Source organism: Ahaetulla prasina, chromosome 1, assembly GCF_028640845.1.
Source record: "Ahaetulla prasina isolate Xishuangbanna chromosome 1, ASM2864084v1, whole genome shotgun sequence".
In the NCBI taxonomy this organism is placed as follows: domain Eukaryota; kingdom Metazoa; phylum Chordata; class Lepidosauria; order Squamata; family Colubridae; genus Ahaetulla; species Ahaetulla prasina.
Genome location: NC_080539.1, coordinates 1,135,839 through 1,159,299, shown reverse-complemented (window position 1 = coordinate 1,159,299; position 23,461 = coordinate 1,135,839). Strand labels below are relative to the sequence as shown.

At 56.7% G+C, this 23,461-nt stretch overlaps 1 protein-coding gene across 5 annotated transcripts; it reads right to left on the bottom strand.

The window, feature by feature from the left end:
• Positions 1-560: 560 nt before the first annotated feature.
• On the bottom strand, positions 561-22,588 carry NEK8 (NIMA related kinase 8). Of its 5 annotated transcripts, none has more exons than XR_009152825.1 (16): positions 22,435-22,524; positions 17,009-17,214; positions 13,101-13,333; positions 11,762-11,893; positions 10,987-11,195; positions 10,529-10,608; positions 10,188-10,369; positions 9,467-9,617; positions 8,716-8,792; positions 6,357-6,474; positions 6,122-6,272; positions 5,809-5,975; positions 5,027-5,185; positions 4,763-4,924; positions 3,320-3,690; positions 561-1,418 (listed from the first exon to the last, which is right to left on the bottom strand). XR_009152825.1 is itself a non-coding variant. In XM_058164282.1 (15 exons), exons 2-15 carry the CDS (start codon positions 17,142-17,144, stop codon positions 3,662-3,664), a joined length of 1,986 nt encoding a protein of 661 aa, XP_058020265.1. In that variant the 5' UTR covers positions 17,145-17,214; positions 22,458-22,588; the 3' UTR covers positions 2,300-3,661. The 5 variants fall into 5 exon arrangements, 3 of the variants coding, with proteins under 3 accessions (XP_058020266.1, XP_058020265.1, XP_058020264.1); XR_009152826.1 differs by having other exon boundaries at positions 3,491-3,690; XM_058164282.1 differs by lacking the exon at positions 561-1,418 and having other exon boundaries at positions 2,300-3,690; positions 22,458-22,588.
• Positions 22,589-23,461: the final 873 nt, after the last annotated feature.

The following is a 23,461-nucleotide window of genomic DNA, read 5'->3' as shown; positions in this document are numbered from 1 at the left end:
GCTCCCCTCTTGGTTGGCCAGATCAAAAGGACCCTGGCTGGATCCTGACTCCCAGGAGGAATTAAAATTGCTTCCTCAAGGCTGGCATTCAAATTAAAATGGGTGGGGGGAGAGTTTGCAGCCCCCATTTGGACCCTGCCAGAAAAGGGAAGCCCTCCCACATCCGGGGCCTCTGGTTCACTCTTACTTTAAGGAAGATTTTCCTAACTTAAAGATGCTTTCCCCCCCCCCAAAAGGCAGCTAGACCAGGGGTCTCCAACCTTGGTCCCTTTAAGACTTGTGGACTTCAACCCCCAGCTTTGCTGGCTGAGGGACTCTGGGAGTTGAAGTCCACAAGTCTTAAAGGGACCAAGGTTGGAGACCCCTGAACTGGACTTTCTTCTTGTTCTTTTTTCCTTGAAAACGTTTCACTTCTCATCCAAGAAGCTTCTTCCGTTCTGACCAGATTGAAATTAGTGATTCACTTAATAACTGAGGCAGGGAAGGTGGCTGTACACACTGAGTCCTTCGGGAGAAGGGCGGTATAAAAATTGAATAAATAATAATAATAATAATAATAATCCTGCCTCTCCTTCAACCGGGAGAACCCGCCACCCATCTCAAGCCATCCATTCTGGAGTCCATATTCCACGGTTTCTTTCCTGGCTCATCCAGTTAGAACCTCCTTTCCTGAAACTTCAACCCAGCATCCCACACCCTGCCACAAAAACTGGGAGCCGAAGGTCTCGTGGCACCTTCCAGCGGCTTGATAAGCCCTATCTCCCCCTCCCACATCCTTCCTCCAGGCAGGCAGCTGCTTCAATCGCTCTGCCCCATCTTGTCTTTCGGTTACCCCTCCCAATCCTCCGTCTCTGAACCGCTTCCAATTGCACCAAAACCTTTCTAACAACTAGCCCTCTTGCTCTGTTAAGGAAGTTCAAAATGGGGGGAAAAGGAGATTTGCCAAGCTCACTTGAAGGAAGGAGGGATTCCCCCCACCCACCCCCAAGATAAAGTTATAAAGTTTAACTTTTCATCTGGACCAGGGCTTTCCAACCTCGGCCACTTTAAGACTTGTGGACTTCTACACCTGGGTTTTCTGGCTGAGGAATTCTGGGACTTGAAGTCCAAGAATTCAAAAGTTGGAGAGCCCTGATCTGGACAAACTCTTGCTGAAGTCTTGTGACGACCGGATCGTGTTCAAGTTCTTTTACAAAAGCCAGTTTCTTTACGAGCTGCTCTGGGAATCTTTGACCGTTTCCAGTTTCCCACATTTTCTCTCTCTCTCTCTCTCTCTCTGTCCCTTCCAATTTGTCCTCCTCCAGTTTTCTGGCACTCGGCCAGCTTTCCAGGATTTTTCAACGGGAGACCGGAGGGTTCAGCCAGACTGTCAGCTTCCTTTCTTTCTTTCGCCTCCGAGGATGCAATTCATCCGGAGCCTGCAGCGCGTTCAAAAGGGAAAAAAGAGGCATTGCTGGAGGACAAAATTTCAATCTTCAGTCCTGCCTCTTCCTCCTTTATGGCTTGCAATCCATCAGAACAGAGCTGGGAGGGGCCTTGGAGGTCTTCTAGTCCAACCCCCTGCCCGAGCAGGAGATCCTGGCCTGTATCATTTCAGACAAGGGACTGTCCGGTTTCTTCTTAAAAACCTCCAGTGATGAAGCACCCACAGCTTCTGGTGGCAAGCTGTTCCACTGGTTAATTGTCCTGTTAGGAAGTTTCTCCTTAATGCCAAAATTCTCTGAACTTTTTTCCAGAGTTTCAACATCTTTTTTGTAAAGTGGTGACCAAAACTGGATGCTGTATTCCAGGTGTGGCCTTACTAAGGATTTAGAGAATATAGAATAACAGAGTTGGAAGGGACCGTGGAGGTCTTCTAGTCCAACCCCCGGCTCAGGCAGGAAACCTTGTACCATTTCAGAGAAGTGGTTGTCCCATCTCTTCTTAAAAGCTTCCAGTGCTGGCGCAATCACAACTCCTGGAGGCAAGTTGTTGTTCCACTGATTAATTGTTTATAAAGCAATACTTTATAAAGCGGTACTCATCCTAATATGGCTATTCTTGGACATGGAAACAAGAACAGGAATTCCCTACAGGAATTCCCTCGATTTACATTTAGGGAAAGTTGCCATGGCGCTCCAAAAAGTGACATGACCATTTTTCACACTTTCAACCGTTGCAACTTTGTGGTTACTGTGATCAAACTTCGGACACACGGCAACTGGTTCACCTTTATGACGGTTGCAGCATCTCGGGAGGATCACGTGGTCTCCCTTTGGCGACCTTCGGACCACCAAAGTCAAGGGGGAAGCCGGATTCACTTAATAACTGTGTCATTAACTGAACCACTGCCACGGTTCACTTAACAAATGTGGCAAAAAAAGTTGTAAAATAGGACAACACTCATTTAACAAATGTCTCGCTTAGCAACCTAAATTCTGGCCTCAGTTGCGGTCTGTATTCCAGACTCAGCAATTACAAATTCCTTTGCTTCTTTTATTTTATTTAGAAAATTTATATAGCTGCCTATTCGCTCACAGCGAATATTACAAGCAATAAAAAACAGGATAGAAAAAATAAAAATAAAGAATAAAAAACCACAGCCCCTGGGTGACCCCTCCCCCACCGTCAAATGAGCTGGTTGAGGGGCCCCATCCGACTCGGGGTCCCGCTGGACAAATCGCGTCTTCAGGGCCTAACGAAAGAGTGTTGGGAGGGGGGGGGCAGTGTAATTATTGGGTTTGTGAAGGCAGAATGTGCATTGTCAAAGAGACCCCACTGCAAGAGTCAGAGGAGTAGTAACAACGACTAGAGATGCTCAGTGGTTGTTACTCAGAGGCAGTAAAAATGGAAATCCCACCCCCCCCGGCTAGAGGTGCTCTTGTTGGGGGGGAGTCAGCAGACAGAGAATTGGGGTCTCCATTAGTTTGGGAGGTGCCACTGGACAGGGCCCCAAAACTACAGGTAGGCTTTGACTTACAATGCTTCACTGAGTGACCGTTCGGAGTTACAACGGCACCAAAAAAGGGACCGTTTCTCACTTACGACTGTGGCAGCATCCACATGGTTATGTGATCCAAATTCAGACCCTTGGCAACTGACTCGTATTTACGACGGACGCAGTGTCCCAGGGCGGCTGTCACACAATCCCCTTTGGTGACCTTCTGACTGGCAAAGTCAACGGGGAGAACCAGATTCACTTAATGACCGTGTGACAAACTTAACAACGGCAGTAATTCACTTAATATCTGCAGCGAGAAAGGGGCAAAATCTGCTTAACGCCTGTCTTGTTTACCAATGGAAATAGGGGGCTCTGATTCGGTCGTAAGTCAAGGACTACCTGTAACGGCTGCAGAATGCCATCGCTGATGGGTCTCAGGGGCTGGAGCGGGTTCAAATCCCTGCATCCGACAGGCACCTGGGACAGATCCCGAAACAAGGCAGTGGGGTGACTCCCTGGCCCCCAGGGAAGAGATGCTGCCCTCGGCCTTGGCCCAGCAGCCCTTCTCACCCCAGGAAGCCTCAGAGAGGAGGGGGGCAATCTTGCATCAGCGGGGGCTGGGCTCCCTCTCAGTCCGTGGGTCAGCTTCAGCCTCCCAGGTGAGGTGGGGAGGGGGGCAGGATCCCCTGCAAGGGGAAGGCACCGCCATGGGGGCCCTTTCCCCTGCCTGCTCCTCTCCATTCACTGCGGGCTGGGTTCTTCCACCACGGCTGAAATGCAAAACACACACAGGAAAAACAAAATTCACCCAGCCTGCAAGGAAAAGGGTGTGTGTGGAAAGGGGGGGTAGTTCACCTCCCTCCCCCCTCCCCACCACAGGGAGGGGGAGGATAAACAGCGAGGAGCTGGCAAAACCGTGGAGCATCTCGCACAGAGGCACTTTGTCTGCGGCTGAACCCACAAACCCGGCCTCTTCCCTTTCATCTTCAGAGCCTCCCATTCATCGCCTGCAGGCCCCCCCCCTCATGCCCCCCCCCAGGTTTTGGCAGGCAGCTGCCTGATTCACCCTTTCCTGGGGCCACGTTTCGCCGAGAAGCTATTTCCGGATTTCCTGCCCCAGGAGAGGAATTCTGGAAACTGCTCAGGAGGCTGCTGGTCTTTCGGGGGCCCAGATGTGCTTTGCAACTGGGACTCCCCTCTTCTCCCTGCCACCCCAAGTGCTGCAGGGCTGTCCTTCCATGCGTGGCCACAGCAGCCACGGAATCCTCCTTAGAGGAAGAAGCCCCAATGGGACCGGCTAGGAGGAGGGTCTCCAAAGTCAGCCACTTTCAAGAGTGCCGGACTTCAACTCCCAGGATTCCTCGGCCAGCTCAGTAGCTCTGAGATAGTGGCAGGCCGCCCCACAGGCTGGACACAGATAGAGGCAAGAAAGGGACCCTCAGGGACTCTTCACAAGCCTTAGCACTGAGGACGTTCCCTAGTTGGGTCATGAAAGGCCTGCAAGAAAACCACACAGCTCAGACAGCAGCAGGGACCCCAAATTCAACCCGGAGCTGCAAAGAGCCTCCGCACTGTTGTTGAACCTTTGTGTGTGCGTGTGAACACAACTGCCACCTTCCACTGCTGGGAGGCTTTGTGGAGCTTCCCAGCCGAGGGATCCCAGCCCCTCCCTCGGAAACCCACTTCAGAAATCGTGGGTCGAATCCCTTTGCAGCCGCCTGGAGGGGGGGGAGGGGGGGAGGACGGCCATGTGGGGAGAGAAGTGCTTCTCACACTGCCTGCCAGCTGGCAGCTAATGCCCAGGTCCCCCTTGGCAGCTGTGCCCGCTGCCAGCTTACTCACGCTTGGCCGTCAGCAGGGTAGTGCCATGGCAACAGGAGACCGAGACGACCAGGCTGGGGGCCCCCCCCTCTTCCAGCTGCACGGGACGCGGGCTCCTCGTCTCCTCCTCCTTCCTGCCCAGGCGGCCCCGGGCGCTCTTCCCCCAGCTGTAGACCTGGCCATCTGGAGAGGGCACAGGGGGCAGGGTGACCCGGCTGCCCAGCCCCCAAGCGGTGCCCAAAGGCTGGCAGAGGGGCGCTCAGAGCCTCCCGTGCAGCAGCTCACCTGCTCCCACTGCCAAGGTGAAGGCGTCCCCACAGCCCACCATGGTGACTCGAGTGGCCTGGAGCCCCTCCACCAGGTACGGGGCCCTGCTGGCCCGGCAGGAGATGGGGCCCAGCTGCCCATGCTGGTTGCTGCCGATGGTGTAGCACTGACCGGAGGCTGTCGATGGCAAAGGGAATAGCAAATCATTCTGTGGGGTTTGCCCCCTTCTTTCGGGGGGGGGGTCCCTGCCTCCTGAGCTAGACCCCGGAGGGAGGCTCAGCAAGGGCTCAGCAGGCCAGTCATGGCCAGGCAAGGAAGGTGCCGGACTACTAAGACCAGCATCCTGGATTTCTTTCAGAAGTTATGCTGGTAGAGGGCATGGGGGAAAAGGCCGTTCTCACCACACTGATGACGTTACCTAGTTGGGTCATGAAACGTCTGCAAGTGGGTTTTGCCCTGTTTTGTGACCTTTCTTGCCATGGTTGTTAAGTGAATCACTGCAGTTGTTAACTCAGTAAGACGGTCATTTAAGTGAATCCGGCTTCCCCGTGGACTTTGCTGGTCACAAGGTCGCAAAAGGGGATCACATGACCCGGGACATTGTAACCGTCATAAATACGAGTCAGCTGCCAAGCATCCGAAGGTAAATCACGTGACCGCAGGGAGGCTGCAATGGTCGTTAAGTGTGAAAAACGGCTCTAAGTCACTTTTTTCAGTGCCGATGGAAGCATTTAGAGCAGTCACTAAACGAACTGTCGTATGTCGAGAACTGCCACCCGGGGCCGCCCTGGGGCTCTCACCGGTGATGGCCGCGGAGTGGGCGGTTCCGATGTCCGCGCCCACAATGACCTCTTGGCTCAGGGGGGCCGAGTTGGCAGGGCTGAAGGTCAGCACTTCCTCCACCTGGTCAGCAGTGGGGAGGGGCTCCCCCTGGGACACAATCCCGTCCTGGCAGAGCTTGTTGTACCTGGTGGGGGGAGGGGAAGAGTCCTCTGTCCGGCTGCCAGTTCAGCTGCTGGCCCCCCAACCAAGACAAGTGGGGGGGGACACCCTGAGTCCTAGGGCCATCCCCAGACCCTCCTGGACAGGGCAGCGCTGGGAGCCTCACCCTACCTGTTGCTACCACAGGCCAGAATCTGGTTGCTGGAGGTGAGGATCATGGAGGCATCGATGCCGCACAGCACCTTCTGGGCTTCGTAGCCAGCGGGAAGGGGCACCAGCTGTGGGGAGCTGTGGGACTCCTGGTTCCCCAGCCCCAGGCGCCCTAGGGAGAGGGAAGAAAAGGGGCTGCTAGAGGGGGTCTCTGAGCCGGGAAATGGATAACCATTTGGGGAGGGGGGCTTCTCACCGTTGTCCCCCCTGCCCCAGGTGAAGACTTCCCCTTCGCTGGAGAGGGCCAGGACGTGGGAGGCGCCACAGGCGGCTTGCGTGATCTCATATCCCAGCAGGGCCTCCACAATCTTCGGCTGCAAAGAGAAAGTCGGAAGAGCTGAGGCCAAGGCCGTTCCGCCTCCCCCTCCTCGCCCCTCCCGGCTTCTATTCTCTCCCACCCCTTCTGCCCCCCTGGGAAGTGCAGGTGAGGTTTGTCTCAAGACAGGAGAAGATGCAAGGAAGATGCAAGAAAATGCAAGAAAACCATCCCTGCTTTTCTCCATCCCGGGAAAATCAGGAGAACAGAGTTGGAAGGGACCTTGGAGGTCTTCTAGTCCCACCCCCTGCTTGAGCAGGAGACCGCAGACCAGGGATATCCAATCTTGAACCTTTTAAGATTTGTGGACCTCAATCCTCAGAATTCCCCAGCCAGCAGAATTCTGGGAGTTGAAGTCCACAAGTCTTAAGATTTCCCAAAATGGGACATTTTTACTCTACAAATGGCTGCCTGGTCTCAGGGGCCGTGATAGCTCAGGCTGTTAAGAAGCCTATTATTAGAACACAGCAGCCTGCAATTACTGCAGGTTCAAGCCCGGCCCAAGGTTGACTCAGCCTTCCACCCTTTATAAGGTAGGTAAAATGAGGACCCAGATTGTTGGGGGCAATAAGTTGACTTTGTAAAAAATATACAAATAGAATGAGACTATTGCCTTATACACTGTAAGCCGCCCTGAGTCTTCGGAGAAGGGCGGGGTATAAATGTAAACAAACAAAAAAACCTCCAGTAACAATTCTGGATTTTGAATTCTGGAAGCTGAAGTCCTCACATCTGAAAAAGTTTCAAGGTTGGACATCCCTGGTCTAGGGTTTCCTGATCAAGCAGGGGGTTGGACTAGAAGATCTCCAGGGTCCCTTCCGGCTCTGTTCTTCCAGTGTCTCCATGCAGCTGAGTTCAGAAACTCTTTTCCTTTTAAACCACATTCATGACTCTCTTTCGGGCTTTGCAGACCAGCACAGGGGGGGGGGATGGGAGGGTTTCGCACGAGCAGTTGGCAAGTATGCACATAGCTCCATTTGCACAAGTGGCCTGCATGCATCCACACTGCTTGTGCAAACGGAGGACTGGTGCGTGTGCTCATCCGCTGCTTGTGCAAGGGGGCAATGCTTGTGGGGCCCGGTTTTGAACAGCTCAGGGCCCGGCAGTGGGCCTTGGCCAGGGGGTTGGGGACCCCCCGTTTTAAAACTCCTGCAGCATCTTTAGAATAGAATAGAATTTAAAACAATGGAATGGAATGGAATGGAATGGAATGGAATAGAATAGAACAGAATAGAATAGAATAGAATAGAATAGAATAGAACAGAACAGAACAGAACAGAACAGAACGGAACAGAACGGAACAGAATAGAATTTGAAACAATGGAATGGAATGGAATAGAACAGAACAGAACAGAACAGAACAGAAATAAATGGAATGGGATGGAATGGAATAGAACAGAACAGAACAGAACAGAAATAAATGGAATGGGATGGAATGGAATGGAATAGAACAGAACAGAACAGAACAGAACAGAATAGAATAGAATAGAATAGAATAGAATAGAATAGAATAGAATAGAACAGAACAGAACGGAACAGAATAGAATTTGAAACAATGGAATGGAATGGAATGGAACAGAACAGAACAGAACAGAATAGAATTTGAAACAATGGAATGGAATGGAATGGAATGGAATGGAATGGAATAGAATAGAATAGAATAGAATAGAATAGAATAGAATAGAATAGAATAGAATAGAATAGAATAGAATAATGAATGGAATGGAATGGAATGGAATGGAATGGAATAGAATAGAATAGAATAGAGCAGAACAGAACAAAACAGAATAGAATTTGAAACAATGGAATGGAATGGAACGGAACAGAACAGAACAGAACAGAATTTGAAACAATGGAATGTAATGGAACAGAACAGAATAGAATTTGAAACAATGGAATGGAATGGAATGGAACGGAACGGAACAGAACAGAACAGAATAGAATTCCGGTGCATAAGCTCTCAGTGTGCATAGAGCAGTCGTGATAAGCAACCGAGTGATAGTCCTAAGGAGACGAGGGAGCAGAGAGTAAAGATGGCAATGCTGCCTTTTTAGAGAGTCTTGACAGTGTTGTGGGACCTCCCAGCAGCCCTCCTTTTACAGAGGGAGGGCAGGGGGGAGGGTGGATAAAATGAGAATAGGAGGCTCCCCCCACCAGCCCTGAGCCCACCGTGACTGCCCTCCCCCCTCCCTCCCTCCCCGGGGCATCTCCAGAGGCTTGAGCCCAGGGCAGAACCAACCTGGCTGACGTCCACGAAGGCTCCGTGTCCTAAGCAGCCACTGCTGCCGCTGCCGAAGGTCAGAACGATCCCTCTGTCTGTGGGGGGGAAATATTCGGCCTATTGCTGGGGTCCCCTGACAAAGCCCCCCAACTCTGGGCTTGCAACCGGCTGAGTCAGCCGAGAGCAGCGGGGATCAGAGCAAAGAGGCCAGCCAGGATGCACAAAAGGGTGGGGGGGGGGCTGAGAACTGCTGGACCCCAAAGGTCAGGAAAAGGACCGACCCAGGACAGGGAGGATCCGGCTGAAGAGAGGCAGGCAAAAGGAGTTTTCAACAGAGTCGTGTTGAGAAGCAGCTCAAATAAATTGTTGGCTGATCCAAAGGAGAAACGAGACACAGCACAATCAGATGTGTAGGATTTGCATATTGCAGCCCAGGGGCCTCCTCCAAACGTGGCCCCTTTAAGACCCTCGGACTTCAAAGCCTGCTGGGGAACTCTGGGAGTTGGAGTGGCCGTGTTTGGAGGCCCCTGCCCTGATGGGACAATTCAGCTAATTCAGCCTGAGAAACATTTCTCAAGCGGAGGGAAAACCCATTTTGGGTTTCAATCGTGGACATTGAATTTATTTCCTCTCCAGTCCATTGCAGGCCTTGCAGGTGCCCAGGGGAGAGAAGACCTGCATCCCAGCCGCTGTGCAGACCCACTGTGGTCTACCTCTTGGGACCCTGCAAGGACACCCCCCCCTCCTTGCCCCTTGCCCCTTCTCCTACCTGTCAGGCAGACGGTGAAGAGATCCCCGCAGGCCACGTGCTTGATGGTCACTCCGGACTGGCCCTCCAGGAAGCGACACACAAACTGGGGGTGCAGCTGCTCCGTGGCCCCTGGGAGCGAGGGCCCCCCAACCAGGCCAAAGGGGGGTGGCTGTGGAGGGGGGAAAGCAGCAACAGCGAGACCACGTCAGATTCAAAATCCTCTTCTTCCTCTCCACAACCCCCACTCCCTTCTAGCACTGATGATGTTCCCTAGTTGGGTCATGAAATGTCTGTAAGAAAACCTCACCCAGCTCAGGGAGCACCAAGGACCCCACAGTCACCCTCCCCCCCCGCATCCTCTTCCCAGATGCTTCGTTCCTTCTCTCCCCCCCTCCCTGAGAGTGGAACTGCTTGTGGTTATTCAACATATTCCGTTCTAATTGGCAGGGGAGGGGGGGGGCATCTGTTTCCCCTTTGACATGCCCCTCCCACCTCTGTGATGCCAGCCCTAAAGCTCCCCTCTTGACCCCGCCTGGAGCCAACAACTGTCTCCCCACACTGGCTCTGGAGGTCTTGTCTTTCAAATGAAGACCTGGAGCAAACACGGCTGAATTAGAACCGGGCACTGGCTTCCTTCCTCAGCTCCGTTGCAAGCAGAGGGTGTGTGTGTGTGTGTGTGTGTGTGTGTGTGTGTGTGTGTGTGTGGCCCCACCCGTGGCAGAAGCGACGGGCCTCTCACCTCCCACATGACCAGCCGCCCGGATTTGGTCACGCCGGCCTTCTGCGTGCGGCCCGTGGACACCTGCACCACCTCCGTGTTCAGCATGGGCAGGCGGAGGGGAGAGGTGATGCCAGAGCCCCAGGTGTAGATGGAGGACAAGGCTGGGGGGAGGCCAGGCCTGGGGGGCCCCGAGCGGCAACCTGCGTCCGTCCGAGAGAAGGAGGTCAGTGGGATGCGGGCAGGGCAGGGCTGGGGGGTGTTGGGGTCACTGCTCTCTCCGGCCGGCCTCAGCCCCAATAAGAGGACCCACCAGTCTAACCCTCCCTTGGGGCACCCCCCACCCCCATCCCGGCTCTTACCCCTCACTCTGGCCGCGACAGTCGCACCCCCAGCTCTGCTCTGGGCCACGGGAGGCACCGCCGTCCACGACTTCTCGGGTCTGCCAAGAGCAGGAGAGGACAGGTAGTCCTTGACTTACGGCCGCAATTGAGCCCCAAGATTCCCGTGGCCAAGCAAGACCGTTCAATGAGCCTTGCCCCGTTTTATGGCCTTTCTTGCCACCGTTACTAAGTGAATCCGGCTTCCCCGTTGACTTTGCTGGTGGGAAGGTTGCAAAAGGGACCGTCAGATGCCCAACATTTTGATCACGGGACTGTCGGGATGCTGCAACGGTCGTAAGTGTGAAAAGGAGTCCTTGTCTCAATGCCGTGGTAACTTCGAACGGTCACTAAGTGAACCGTTGTAAGTGGAGGACTCCCTGTATTTGTCAGGTGGGGGGAAGAAGCAGGGAGAGGGAGGGGGGTTGGGGGCAACTTGCCTCCTCATCCGGACGCTGCCCACATCGGTGTAAAGGTTGAGCAGGGGCTGGACACACAGGGCCTCCGCCATGATCTCGTCCAGCTGCGGCCGCTTGGAGGGCTCCAGGTTGAGCAGGCTGAGGATCAACTGGCGCAGCTCCGGGCTGTAGCGGTCCGAGATGGGGGCAAAGGTGCCGCTCATGATCTTCAGAACCAAAGCAGGCAGGTTCTGCAGGAGAGGAGGAGGGGGGGGGTTAGGGTCAGGCAATCGGAGAGGAAACAGCCCCCCCCCCAAAACGCCCCAGGAGGGCGGCAGACAACAACCACCACCCTGCGAGGTGGGTTGGGCTGAGAAAGAGGGTCTGGCCCAGAGTCACCCAGTGGCCTTTCATGGCTAAGGTGGGACTAGAACTCACAGCCTCCTGGCAATTGGCCCAAAGTCACCCAGCCGGCTTCTATGGCTAAGGCGGACTAGAACTCACAGCCTGCCAGTTTCTAGCCCGGTACCTTCACCCCTCTGCCTCCTTCAGTGCTGCCTGCTCTGTGACTGGCATTCGGGGCCTCCGGGATTGCCCACTCCTAGGAAGCCCCTCCGTATGAGACGGGCCCTGTGCTCCGGGCGAGAGACCCCCCCCACCTCTTCATGCCATGGGGGCCTCAGAGGCTTTGAGTACGGACAGAGCTCCACCCAATGTAAGGGGAGGGGGGCAGCTCTTCCGGTGCATGTTGCAAGCTGTGTGCAGGGGTCCCAGGGCAGCAGTTCCCCCACCCCACCCCCAGGGTCCAGGGGCTTACGGCTGCCTCGAAGGCCCTCTTCAGACTGGCCAGTTCATAGAGGACGCAGCCCAGGGCCCAGATGTCGCTCTTCTGGTTGTAGGGCTTTCCTTCGCACAGCTCCGGGGAGATGTAGCAAGGGGTGCCCACCACCTGAGGAAAGAGCCCCCCCCCCACAAGGAATGCCCGTCAGCCAATGGATTACCCCCAGAACCCCACCTTGCCCCAGCTCGGTTACATCTAGGGAGTCCTCGGTTTACGACCACCATTGAGTCCCCAATTTCCGTTGATGAGACAATTCTTCAGGGAGTTTTGCCCTGATGGTCTTTCTTGCCACGGTTATTAAGCGAATCTGGTTTTTCCCATCAGCTTTGCTCCTCAGAAGGACACAAAAGGGGGAAGACGTCATCAGTACGAGTCAGAATGTCGATCCTGCGATTAAGGGGACGCCACAACGGTCATAAGAGTGAAAACGGTCCTGAGTCACTTTTTCAGAGCGGTTATAACTTTGAACGGTCGCTAAAGAGTTGTAAGTCAAGGACCGCCCGCTTGTGGGCCAGAGAGTTAAGCAGAGGGGAGGGAGAGGTTGCCCGAGACCCTCCCCAAAGAGGCAAGGATCAGGACAGACCCCGCCCCCCTCCCCTTCCTGCCACTCTCCTGTCAAAGCCAGATCCCTGCTGAAGGAATGGGACAATTTTCCCCATGGCCAACTCACCGCAACCATGGAGGAAGACTCAGTGCGAAATAACTATAATATTAATAATATTTCTAATACAGGAAGTCCTCGACTTACCAACAGTTCATTCAGCAACTGCTCAAAGTTACGACGGCATTGAAAAAAGTGACTTACGACCGTTTTTCACACTTACGACAGCTGTGGCATCCCCCATGGTCGCGTGATCAAAATTCAGACTCTTGGCAACTGAGTCGTATTTATGACAGTCGCAGTGTCCCCCGGGTCACGAGATCCCCCTTTAACGACCTTCTGACAAGTGACGTCACCGAAGGAAGCCGGATTTCACTTAACAACGGTGTTGCTGACTTAAGAACTGACACACACACACACACACAGAGGCACACCGGCCCCCCCCCCGAGGTCAAACACAACCCTGATGCAGCCCTCAATGAAACTGAGTTTGACACCCCTGGCTTAGCCGCTGCGGCAAGGTCACAAAATGGGGCAAAACTCACTTAACCACCATCTCATTTAGCAACGGAAACTTTGGGCTCAATTTTTGGTCGTAAGTCAAGGACTACCTGTACTGTTAAGAGGGTCTGCAGTTATCTCATCCCAGGCCCCGTTGCTGCCTCTGCCAACGGTAGAGCTGGCTCTGCCCAGGAAATGCCCGGGGAGACTCACGGTGTAGGCTTTGCTCTTGCTGCTGAGGATCTTGGAGATGCCGAAGTCTCCGATCTTGACCGTGGTGTGGTGCTTGTCCAGCAGGATATTCTGGGTCTTGAGGTCCCGGTGCAGGATCTGCTTGGCGTGGACGTGGTGAAGGGCCAGCAGGATCTGGGCAAAGAAGTGCAGGATGGTCTCTTCGTCCAGGAGGGAATTGCCCCGTTTATGGATGAATTCGGCCAAGGTCCCACCTGGGCAGGAGAGGAAGGGGGAGGCGGCCTTAGGCCCGGTGCCCGCAGAGCCAGCGGCCCCTGAAAACCCCACCGTCTCTTTGGCCTCTCGACGTGGCTGCCAGCAGGTTCTGTGCCCGGTCTTCCCTTTAAAACAGGAACATTCAACCTTGGCCACTTTCAGACTTGTAGACTTCAGCCCCCAGAATTCTCCTGGCTGGGGAATTCTGGGAGTTGAAGTCCATAAGCATGAAAGTTGGCTAGGGAATTCTGGGAGTTGAAGCCCACAAGTCTGAAAGTGACCAAGGTTGGACATCTCCACTTTTGACCATGAGCTCCCAACACCCCAGGTATCTGCGATTATGAACAGACCCCCCCAAGGACAACTGGACTGCCCTCTCCTTTGATGGCCACTGTCCAGATACAGGTAGTCCTCGGCTTATGACCACAACGGAGCTCAGAATTTATGTTGCAAAGTGAAAAATTCGTTAAGTGAATTTTGCCCCATTTTAGGATTTTTCTTGCCATGTTTGTTAAGCGAATCGCTGCAGCTGTTGAATTAGTAGCAGGGTTGATCAGTGACTCCGGTTTCATCAGAAGGTGGCTCTGGAGGGGGATCACGTGACCTCCGGGCATGTCAAGCGTCCAAATGTAAATCATGCGACCGCAAAGGCCGTAAGTGTGAAAAACGGTGACAGGTCCCTTTTTTCAGTGCCGTTGCAACTTTGAATGGTCACTAAGTGAACTGTTGTAAGTCGAGGACTACCCGTAATCAGTGGGAGGGTTTGCCTCCAGACGCTGTGACTGCTCCTTCACTGGAAGGGCCCAGGGTCCCCCCTGCAGGGGGCTGGACTAGAAGACCTCTAAGGTCCCTTCCAGCTCTTGTTCTCCTGCCTTCGGAGAGCCTCTGGGGAGGTGAGAAGGGGCTGCACGTTCCAGGCTCCCCAAATCAGAACCAGGTGCTGCCGCTGGCTGCAGAGAGCAAAGCAGGGCTGGGAACGCTTCGACCAGGCAAAACTCCAACCCGAAACCAAACCCTTCGAATTCCAGGCCCCTGGGCCAAGAGGAGGGGAGACGGGTGTGCGGAGGCCCCCAGGGCCTGGGAATCATCAGAACAAACCCCCACACACACACAAACACACAGAGGAGCCCTTTGGCAGAAGGGAGGAGAAGACCCACCAAGGGTTAAGGTATCCAGAAAAAAAGGAGAAAGCAAGAAAGCTCCCCCCCCCCACCCCCCACTTCTCCTCCAAGGGCAGAAGGAGCCCAACCTGTTTGGCAGCCCTGCCAGGGGGCTCAGGGTGAGCAGGCACACAAAACAGGCCTTTGTTGGCAGCCCCCAGTGGGGCGGACTCTGGCAGGGAGTGCCTCCCTTCCCCCCCCCTCTGAAACCCTACACACACCACACGTACACTCACGCACAAAGACACACTTGCTTCTGGAGCAAGGGTAGGAGGGATTCCTTGCCCCCACACACACACACACACATACAAACAGCAGCCCAGGTGTTAGCAGGAAGCAGCCCATGGGTTGTTTCCCCCATACACACACACTTTGGAGCCTGGGGCTGGAGAGGAGGAGGGAGTAAGGTGGGGTGGGGGTCTTCCTTGCTGCATGGAGGTGGGGGGAGGGAAGAGGAGGCTGCTTCCTGGAGTCCTTCCCCTCTCCTCCTCCCCCCCACCCATCACACTATCGTTGGTGCAACACTCGCTAGCACACACACACACAGGTGGCCGGACACCCCACCCCCACCCCAGAGACCCTGGGAGAGGGAACAGGGCCAGGCCACGGGCTCCACAGCTAGTCCTCCACTTGACTTAAAAGCTCGTTTAGTGACTGTCTGAAGTTACAACGGCATGGGAAAAAAGTGCACTTTTTCACACTTAACAACTGCTGCGACCTCCCTGTGGTCACGTGGTCAAAATTCGGATGCTTGGCAACTGACTCGTCACGTGATCCCCTTTTCCGACCTTCGGACAAGCAAAAGTCGATGTGGAAACCGGATTTGCTTAATGACTGCACACTTCGTTTAACAACCGTGGCAGAAAACCCTCATAAAATTAGGCAATACCCTGTTAGGAACTGGCCTTGCTTGGCAACAGGAATTCTTGTGGTGGTAAGTCAAGGACTACCTTGCAGAGAGTTCCTCGTGCTTGTGGTCAAGACTATAATTCTGGCCCGTAAATTCAGGCCACTGAACCTGAATAGGGCTGGTGAATAAGCGGTAAGAAATCTGCTTGAAATAACCGGTTCGTTCTCTTCTTCCGTCCGCCAGTAAAATTCAGGCCTCCCAGGGATGAAGAGGGAGGACGGATTTCTCCGCTCCGGAGCCGGTTTGCCTTCCCCGAAGCACTTTTGACCTTGTTCATTTATTTAATGGATTTATTCATGCAAAACATTTATACAGCCACCCGTTTTATAATCCAGCTCCGGGCGTCTCCCAATGCAAAGTAAAAACCCATAAAAACCGTAATAAAAGCATAAAAAGAAGCGCATTATAAACATTAAGCATGGCAAAAACTTGGCACCAAGTCAGACTCCTCGTGTTCAGTTTATCCAATGTGATCCCAGCATTTCGGGGTGGGGGGGAGGGGGGGGCTTCCATGCCTTATGGGGAGGCGGTGAGGAGACAAATTCCCTAGCTCCCATCAGATGGCATCAATCATTCATTCAATCAATCAATCAGAATAGAGCTGGAAGGGACCTTGGAGGTCTTCTAGTCCAGCCTCCTGCCCACACAACAGACCCGACACCTACCCACTTCAGACCAGTGGCTGTCCAGTCTCTTCTTCAAAGAACTCCAGTGATGGAGCACCCACAACCTCTGAAGTTGTGGGGTTCAGGGGAAATTCAGGGCGAGGGGCTAGGAGCATGCCCACTGATCTGACCTTGGACTTCAACTCCCAGAATTCCTCTTGAAGGTCTCCCATCCCAATACAATCCGGCTCTGCCTGGGCTGAGCTGAGCAGAGAGTGTGCCCAGGGTTGCCACCTTCGAACTCTGAGTAAGCGTGAAATGTTTCTCTTTCCCTTCTTCTGCAGAATAAGGGCTGCCACCCCTTTGGCGGGCAAAGCTTTCCCTTTTGAGGCCAGGGGAAGCCAGGAGAGCCCATTGGCACCTGCCCATTTGGCTATGGTGGGCAAAGCTTCTTTTCGAGGCCAGGAGGTGCCCAGGGCTGCCCGTTGGCACCTGCCCATAGAACCAGGGCTCAACCTGTTGGTAGCCATGGGTCCCCTTCCCTTTCAAGGCCAGGAGGCACCCAGGCCTCCCCCTTGGCATCTGCCCATTGGACCCAGGGTTCAACCCTTTGGTGGGCAAGGTTCCTTCAAGGCCCCGAGTCTTCTGGGATAGACCCTGGCATCTGCCCATTAGATCCAGGGTTCAATCCTATAGCGGGCAAAGCTAGCCTTCCATTTTGAGGCCAAGAGGTGCCCAGTCCTGCCCATTGGACCCAGGGTTCCACCCTTTGGCAGGCAAAGCTTCCTTTCAAGGCCAGGAGGTGCCCAGGGCTGCCCCTTGGTCTCTGCCCATGAGACCCAGGGTTCAATCCTATAGTAGGCAAAGCCGGCTTCCATTTCAAGGCCAGGAGGTGCCCGGCGCTACCCATTGGCACCTTCCCGTTTCAACCCTTGGACGGGCAGAGTTCCCCTACCCTTCAAGGCCAGGAGGTGCCCAGTGGCCCTTGGGTGCCCTTACCCGGCGCGTACTCCATGGCGATCATCAGGGCCTTGTCCTCCAGGAAGTTCTCGTAGTATTCGATGATGTGCGGGTGGTGCAGTAGCTTCAGCACCTGGCACTCGTTCTGGGCCGCCAGGCGCTCGTCCTTGGTCATCTGCTCCACCGGGATCTGCTTCAGGATGACCAGCTTCTGGTCCAGCCGGCGCAGGCACAGGTGGACGATCCTGCAGGGCAGCCAGGCGTGTCAAGGGGCAGGAGATGGGCACGGGGGGGGGCAGATAAGCACCTGCCCACTCCGAGCCCCCTTTTGTGGAACAGCTGGGCATGCTAAGAGTGGGGGCAATGGGAAGATGGGGGGCTTTTCCTTCATGGGGGACCAGCTGGGCCCCCTCCCACTCAGAGCCCCCTTTTGCAAGGCAGCTGGGTATGTCAAGAGGCAGGGGCATGCGGAATAGTGGGGGGGGCTTCTCCCTCACGGGGGAGCCAGCTAGGCCCCCTCCCACTCCCTAAGCCCCCTTTTGCAGGGAAAGTAGCACGTCAAGCGGGGGGTTTCTCCCACATGGGGGCTAAGCCAGCTAAGCCCCTCCCACTCCCTAAACCCCCTTTTGTGGAGCAGCTAGGTAGGCTAAGAGTGGGGGGCTATGGGGCACGGGGGGCTTCTCCTTCATGGGGGGACCAGCTGGGCCCTTCCCACTCCCTGAACCCCCTTTTGTGGAGCAGCTAGGTATGCTAAGAGTGGGGGGCTATGGGGCACGGGGGCTTCTCCTTCATGGGGGACCAGCTGGGCCCTCCCATTCCCTAAACCCCTTTGTGGAGCAGCTAGGTAGGCTAAGAGTGGGGGCTATGGGGCACGGGGGCTTCTCCTTCATGGGGGACCAGCTGGGCCCTTCCCACTCCCTGAACCCCCTTTTGTGGAGCAGCTAGGTAGGCTAAGAGTGGGGGGCTATGGGGCACGGGGGCTTCTCCTTCATGGGGGACCAGCTGGGCCCTCCCACTCCTGAACCCCTTTGTGGAGCAGCTAGGTAGGCTAAGAGTGGGGGGCTATGGGGCACGGGGGGGGCTTCTCCTTCATGGGGGGGCTAGTTGGGCCCCTCCCACTCCCTGGACCCCCTTTTGTGGAGCAGCTAGGAAGGCTAAGAGTGGGGGCTATGGGGCACGGGGGCTTCTCCTTCATGGGGGACCAGCTGGGCCCTCCCACTCCTGAACCCCTTTGTGGAGCAGCTAGGTAGGCTAAGAGTGGGGGCTATGGGGCACGGGGGCTTCTCCTTCATGGGGGACCAGCTGGGCCTCCCTCCCTGAACCCCTTTTGTGGAGCAGCTAGGTAGGCTAAGAGTGGGGGCTATGGGGCACGGGGGCTTCTCCTTCATGGGGGACCAGCTGGGCCCCTCCCACTCCCTGAACCCCCTTTTGTGGAGCAGCTAGGTAGGCTAAGAGTGGGGGGCTATGGGGCACGGGGGGCTTCTCCTTCATGGGGGGTCCAGCTGGGCCCTTCCCACTCCCTGGACCCCCTTTTGTGGAGCAGCTAGGTAGGCTAAGAGTGGGGGCTATGGGGCACGGGGGCTTCTCCTTCATGGGGGCACCAGCTGGGCCCTCCCACTCCTGAACCCCTTTGTGGAGCAGCTAGGTAGGCTAAGAGTGGGGGCTATGGGGCACGGGGGCTTCTCCTTCATGGGGGACCAGCTGGGCCTTCCCACTCCTGAACCCCTTTGTGGAGCAGCTAGGTAGGCTAGAGTGGGGGCCAGGGGCACGGGGGCTTCTCCTTCATGGGGGACCAGCTGGGCCCTCCCATTCCCTAAACCCCTTTTGTGGAGCAGCTAGGTAGGCTAAGAGTGGGGGCTATGGGGCACGGGGGCTTCTCCTTCATGGGGGACCAGCTGGGCCCTCCCACTCCCTGAACCCCTTTGTGGAGCAGCTAGGTATGCTAAGAGTGGGGGCTATGGGGCACGGGGGCTTCTCCTTCATGGGGGACCAGCTTGGGCCCTCCCATTCCCTAAACCCCTTTGTGGAGCAGCTAGGTAGGCTAAGAGTGGGGGCCAGGGGCACGGGGGCTTCTCCTTCATGGGGACTAGCTGGGCCCTTCCCACTCCTGAACCCCTTTGTGGAGCAGCTAGGTAGGCTAAGAGTGGGGGCTATGGGGCAGGGGGCTTCTCCTTCATGGGGACTAGCTGGGCCCTCCCACTCCTGAACCCCTTTGTGGAGCAGCTAGGTAGGCTAAGAGTGGGGGCTATGGGGCACGGGGGCTTCTCCTTCATGGGGGACCAGCTGGGCCCTCCCACTCCTGAACCCCTTTGTGGAGCAGCTAGGTAGGCTAAGAGTGGGGGCTATGGGGCACGGGGGCCTCCTTCATGGGGGACCAGCTGGGCCCTCCCACTCCTGAACCCCTTTGTGGAGCAGCTAGGTAGGCTAAGAGTGGGGGCTATGGGGCACGGGGGCTTCTCCTTCATGGGGGACCAGCTGGGCCCTCCCACTCCCTGAACCCCTTGTGGAGCAGCTAGGTATGCTAAGAGTGGGGGCTATGGGGCACGGGGGCTTCCTTCATGGGGACCAGCTGGGCCCTCCCACCCCTGAACCCCTTTGTGGAGCAGCTAGGTATGCTAAGAGTGGGGGCTAGGGGCACGGGGGCTTCTCCTTCATGGGGACCAGCTGGGCCCTCCCACTCCCTGAACCCCTTTGTGGAGCAGCTAGGTATGCTAAGAGTGGGGGCTATGGGGCACCAGGAGGGGCTTCTCCTTCATGGGGGACCAGCTGGGCCTCCCACTCCCTAAACCCCTTGTGGAGCAGCTAGGTAGGCTAAGAGTGGGGGCTATGGGGCACGGGGGGCTTCTCCTTCATGGGGGACTAGTTGGGCCCTCCCACTCCTGAACCCCTTTGTGGAGCAGCTAGGTAGGCTAAGAGTGGGGGCTATGGGGCACGGGGGCTTCTCCTTCATGGGGGACTAGTTGGGCCCTCCCACTCCTGAACCCCTTTGTGGAGCAGCTAGGTAGGCTAAGAGTGGGGGCTATGGGGCACGGGGGCTTCTCCTTCATGGGGGACCAGCTGGGCCCTCCCACTCCTGAACCCCTTTGTGGAGCAGCTAGGTAGGCTAAGAGTGGGGGCCATGGGGCACGGGGGCTTCTCCTTCATGGGGGACTAGTTGGGCCCCTCCCACCCCTGAACCCCTTTGTGGAGCAGCTAGAGTGGGGGCTATGGGGCACCAGGAGGGGGCTTCTCCTTCATGGGGACCAGCTGGGCCCTCCCACTCCCTAAACCCCTTGTGGAGCAGCTAGGTAGGCTAAGGTGGGGGGCTATGGGGCACGGGGGCTTCTCCTTCATGGGGACCAGCTGGGCCTCCCACTCCCTAAACCCCTTTGTGGAGCAGCTAGGTATGCTAAGAGTGGGGGCTATGGGGCACGGGGGCTTCCTTCATGGGGGACTAGTTGGGCCCTCCCACTCCCTGAACCCCTTGTGGAGCAGCTAGGTAGGCTAAGAGTGGGGGCTATGGGGCACGGGGGCCTTCTCCTTCATGGGGGACCAGCTGGGCCCTCCCACCCCTGAGCCCCTTTTGTGGAGCAGCTAGGTAGGCTAAGAGTGGGGGCTATGGGGCACGGGGGCTTCTCCTTCATGGGGGACTAGCTGGGCCTCCCACTCCCTGAGCCCCTTTGTGGAGCAGCTAGGTAGGCTAAGAGTGGGGGCTATGGGGCACGGGGGCTTCTCCTTCATGGGGGACCAGCTGGGCCCTCCCACTCCTGAACCCCTTTGTGGAGCAGCTAGGTAGGCTAAGAGTGGGGGCTATGGGGCACGGGGGCCTCCTTCATGGGGACCAGCTGGGCCCTCCCACTCCCTGAGCCCCTTGTGGAGCAGCTAGGTAGGCTAAGAGTGGGGGCTATGGGGCACGGGGGCTTCTCCTTCATGGGGACCAGCTGGGCCCTCCCACTCCCTGAACCCCTTTGTGGAGCAGCTAGGTAGGCTAAGAGTGGGGGCTATGGGGCACGGGGGCCTCCTTCATGGGGGACCAGCTGGGCCCTCCCACCCCTGAACCCCTTTGTGGGGCAGCTAGGTAGGCTAAGAGTGGGGGCTATGGGGCACGGGGGCTTCTCCTTCATGGGGGACCAGCTGGGCCCTCCCACTCCCTGAACCCCTTTGTGGAGCAGCTAGGTAGGCTAAGAGTGGGGGCTATGGGGCACGGGGGCTTCTCCTTCATGGGGGACCAGCTGGGCCCTCCCACTCCTGAACCCCTTTGTGGAGCAGCTAGGTAGGCTAAGAGTGGGGGCTATGGGGCACGGGGGCTTCCTTCATGGGGGACTAGCTGGGCCCCTCCCACTCCCTGAGCCCCCTTTTGTGGAGCAGCTAGGTAGGCTAAGAGTGGGGGGCTATGGGGCACGGGGGGGCCTTCTCCTTCATGGGGGGACCAGCTGGGCCCCTCCCACTCCCTACACCCCCTTTTGTGGAGCAGCTAGGTAGGCTAAGAGTGGGGGGCTATGGGGCACGGGGGCTTCTCCTTCATGGGGGACCAGCTGGGCCCTCCCACTCCCTGAGCCCCCTTTTGTGGAGCAGCTAGGTAGGCTAAGAGTGGGGGGCAGTGGGGCACGGGGGGGCCTTCTCCTTCATGGGGGGACCAGCTGGGCCCCTCCCACTCCCTAAACCCCCTTTTGTGGAGCAGCTAGGTAGGCTAAGAGTGGGGGGCTATGGGGCACGGGGGCTTCTCCTTCATGGGGGACTAGCTGGGCCCTCCCACCCCTGAGCCCCTTGTGGAGCAGCTAGGTAGGCTATGGGGCACGGGGGCTTCTCCTTCATGGGGGACTAGTTGGGCCCTCCCACTCCCTGAACCCCTTTGTGGAGCAGCTAGGTAGGCTAAGAGTGGGGGCTATGGGGCACGGGGGCTTCTCCTTCATGGGGACCAGCTGGGCCCTCCCACTCCTGAACCCCTTTGTGGAGCAGCTAGGTAGGCTATGGGGCACGGGGGCTTCTCCTTCATGGGGGGACCAGCTGGGCCCCTCCCACTCCCTGAGCCCCCTTTTGTGGGGCAGCTGGCGCTGCAAGGGGGGAGATGGGGGGTCATGGGGGGGGCTTCTTCCACATGGGGGAGTGGAGAGCTTGGAATGGGACCCTCCTTGGGGAGCCCAGCCGACCTCAGAGAAGTCTGTGCCTCAGTTTCCCCGTGGCTAAAGAGGGCGCAAAGGGCAGGGAGGGGGAGGGGGCTTCCTCTGGGGTCTCCCTATTGGGTTTCCATCGGCAGAGGCCGAGGGCTGACGGCGGGGCCCCGATCCACTGCAGGAGGGACTACAAAGCCCATCGTGGGAGAACTCTTAGAAGGGCGCCCTGGGGGAGGAGGGGGGGGGGTTGATCGAAGGCTGCCCGCTTGGGTCGCCTTGCCGGCTATGGACGATGGGCGTGGTAGTCCCCCACATGGAGGAAGGGGGGGAGGTGCCGCCCCCCTGCCCACGGCGACCACCCGTCCTCCTCACCCGAACGCCCCCCGCCCGACCACCCGGATCCGCTCGTATTTCTCCATCGGGCGCCGCCGAGCAGGAGTCGCCGTCCGCGGCCGCCGGGCCTCCCGTTGCCATAGCGACCCTGCCGGGCGCGGCCGCCTACGGGAGCCGGCGAGGGTCAAGCCGCGCCGTTCTCGCGCCGCTGGGCCAGAATAGAATATATATATCAGGGGTCTCCAACCTCGGTGCCTTTAAGACTTGTGGACTTCAACTCCCAGAGTTCCTCAGCCAGCTTTGCTGGCTGAGGGACTCTGGGAGTTGAAGTCCACAAGTCTTAAAGGCACCGAGGTTGGAGACCCCTGATATATAGAATAACAGAGTGGGAAGCGGCCTTGGAGGTCATCTAGTCCAACCCCGTGCCGAAGCAGGATACCCTATTGCAGGAGTGTCCAAGTTTTGGAACTTTTAAGACTGGTGGACTTCAACTCCCAGAACTCCCCAGCTGGGAATTCTACAATAGGACGACTACAATAACAACACCTGCTCTCTCATGGGCTCTTCCCCTTGGGACGCATTGCATCTCACATCCCCCTCAGACAGTAGCATTGAGAGCACTCCCTAGTCCATTTGGCAGGGGACGATGGGATCTGAGATCTGACCTTGCTTGTCCAGCCCTTCATTCTTGCGGCAGGGTGGGTGCAAAAATAGTTGAACTCCCCCCCGCCTCGTGCTCAGGACTTCAGTTCCTATCATCCCCAGCCAGAAGGCCTAAACATTTGTGGGGTGCCCGAGGGCTTTAGGCTGGTCTGGGCATTTTGTGGTTGCTCCCAAGCTGGGGAGGGGAGGGGAGGGGAGGCACTCCTCTGCAGGGGACAATGGTGGAAGATGGTCTCTGGAGTTCTTCATTGCTGAGGAGGTTTCAGTTGGGGGGGAGGGGCTGGCTTCCCCATCACTTTTAAAGATATTTCATCCTCCCTCCCATTTGCCCACCACCACCACCATTCCTGCCCCCTCCCCTTCAATGGCGGGCTATCTACCCTTGGGGCAGGTGCAAAGAAGC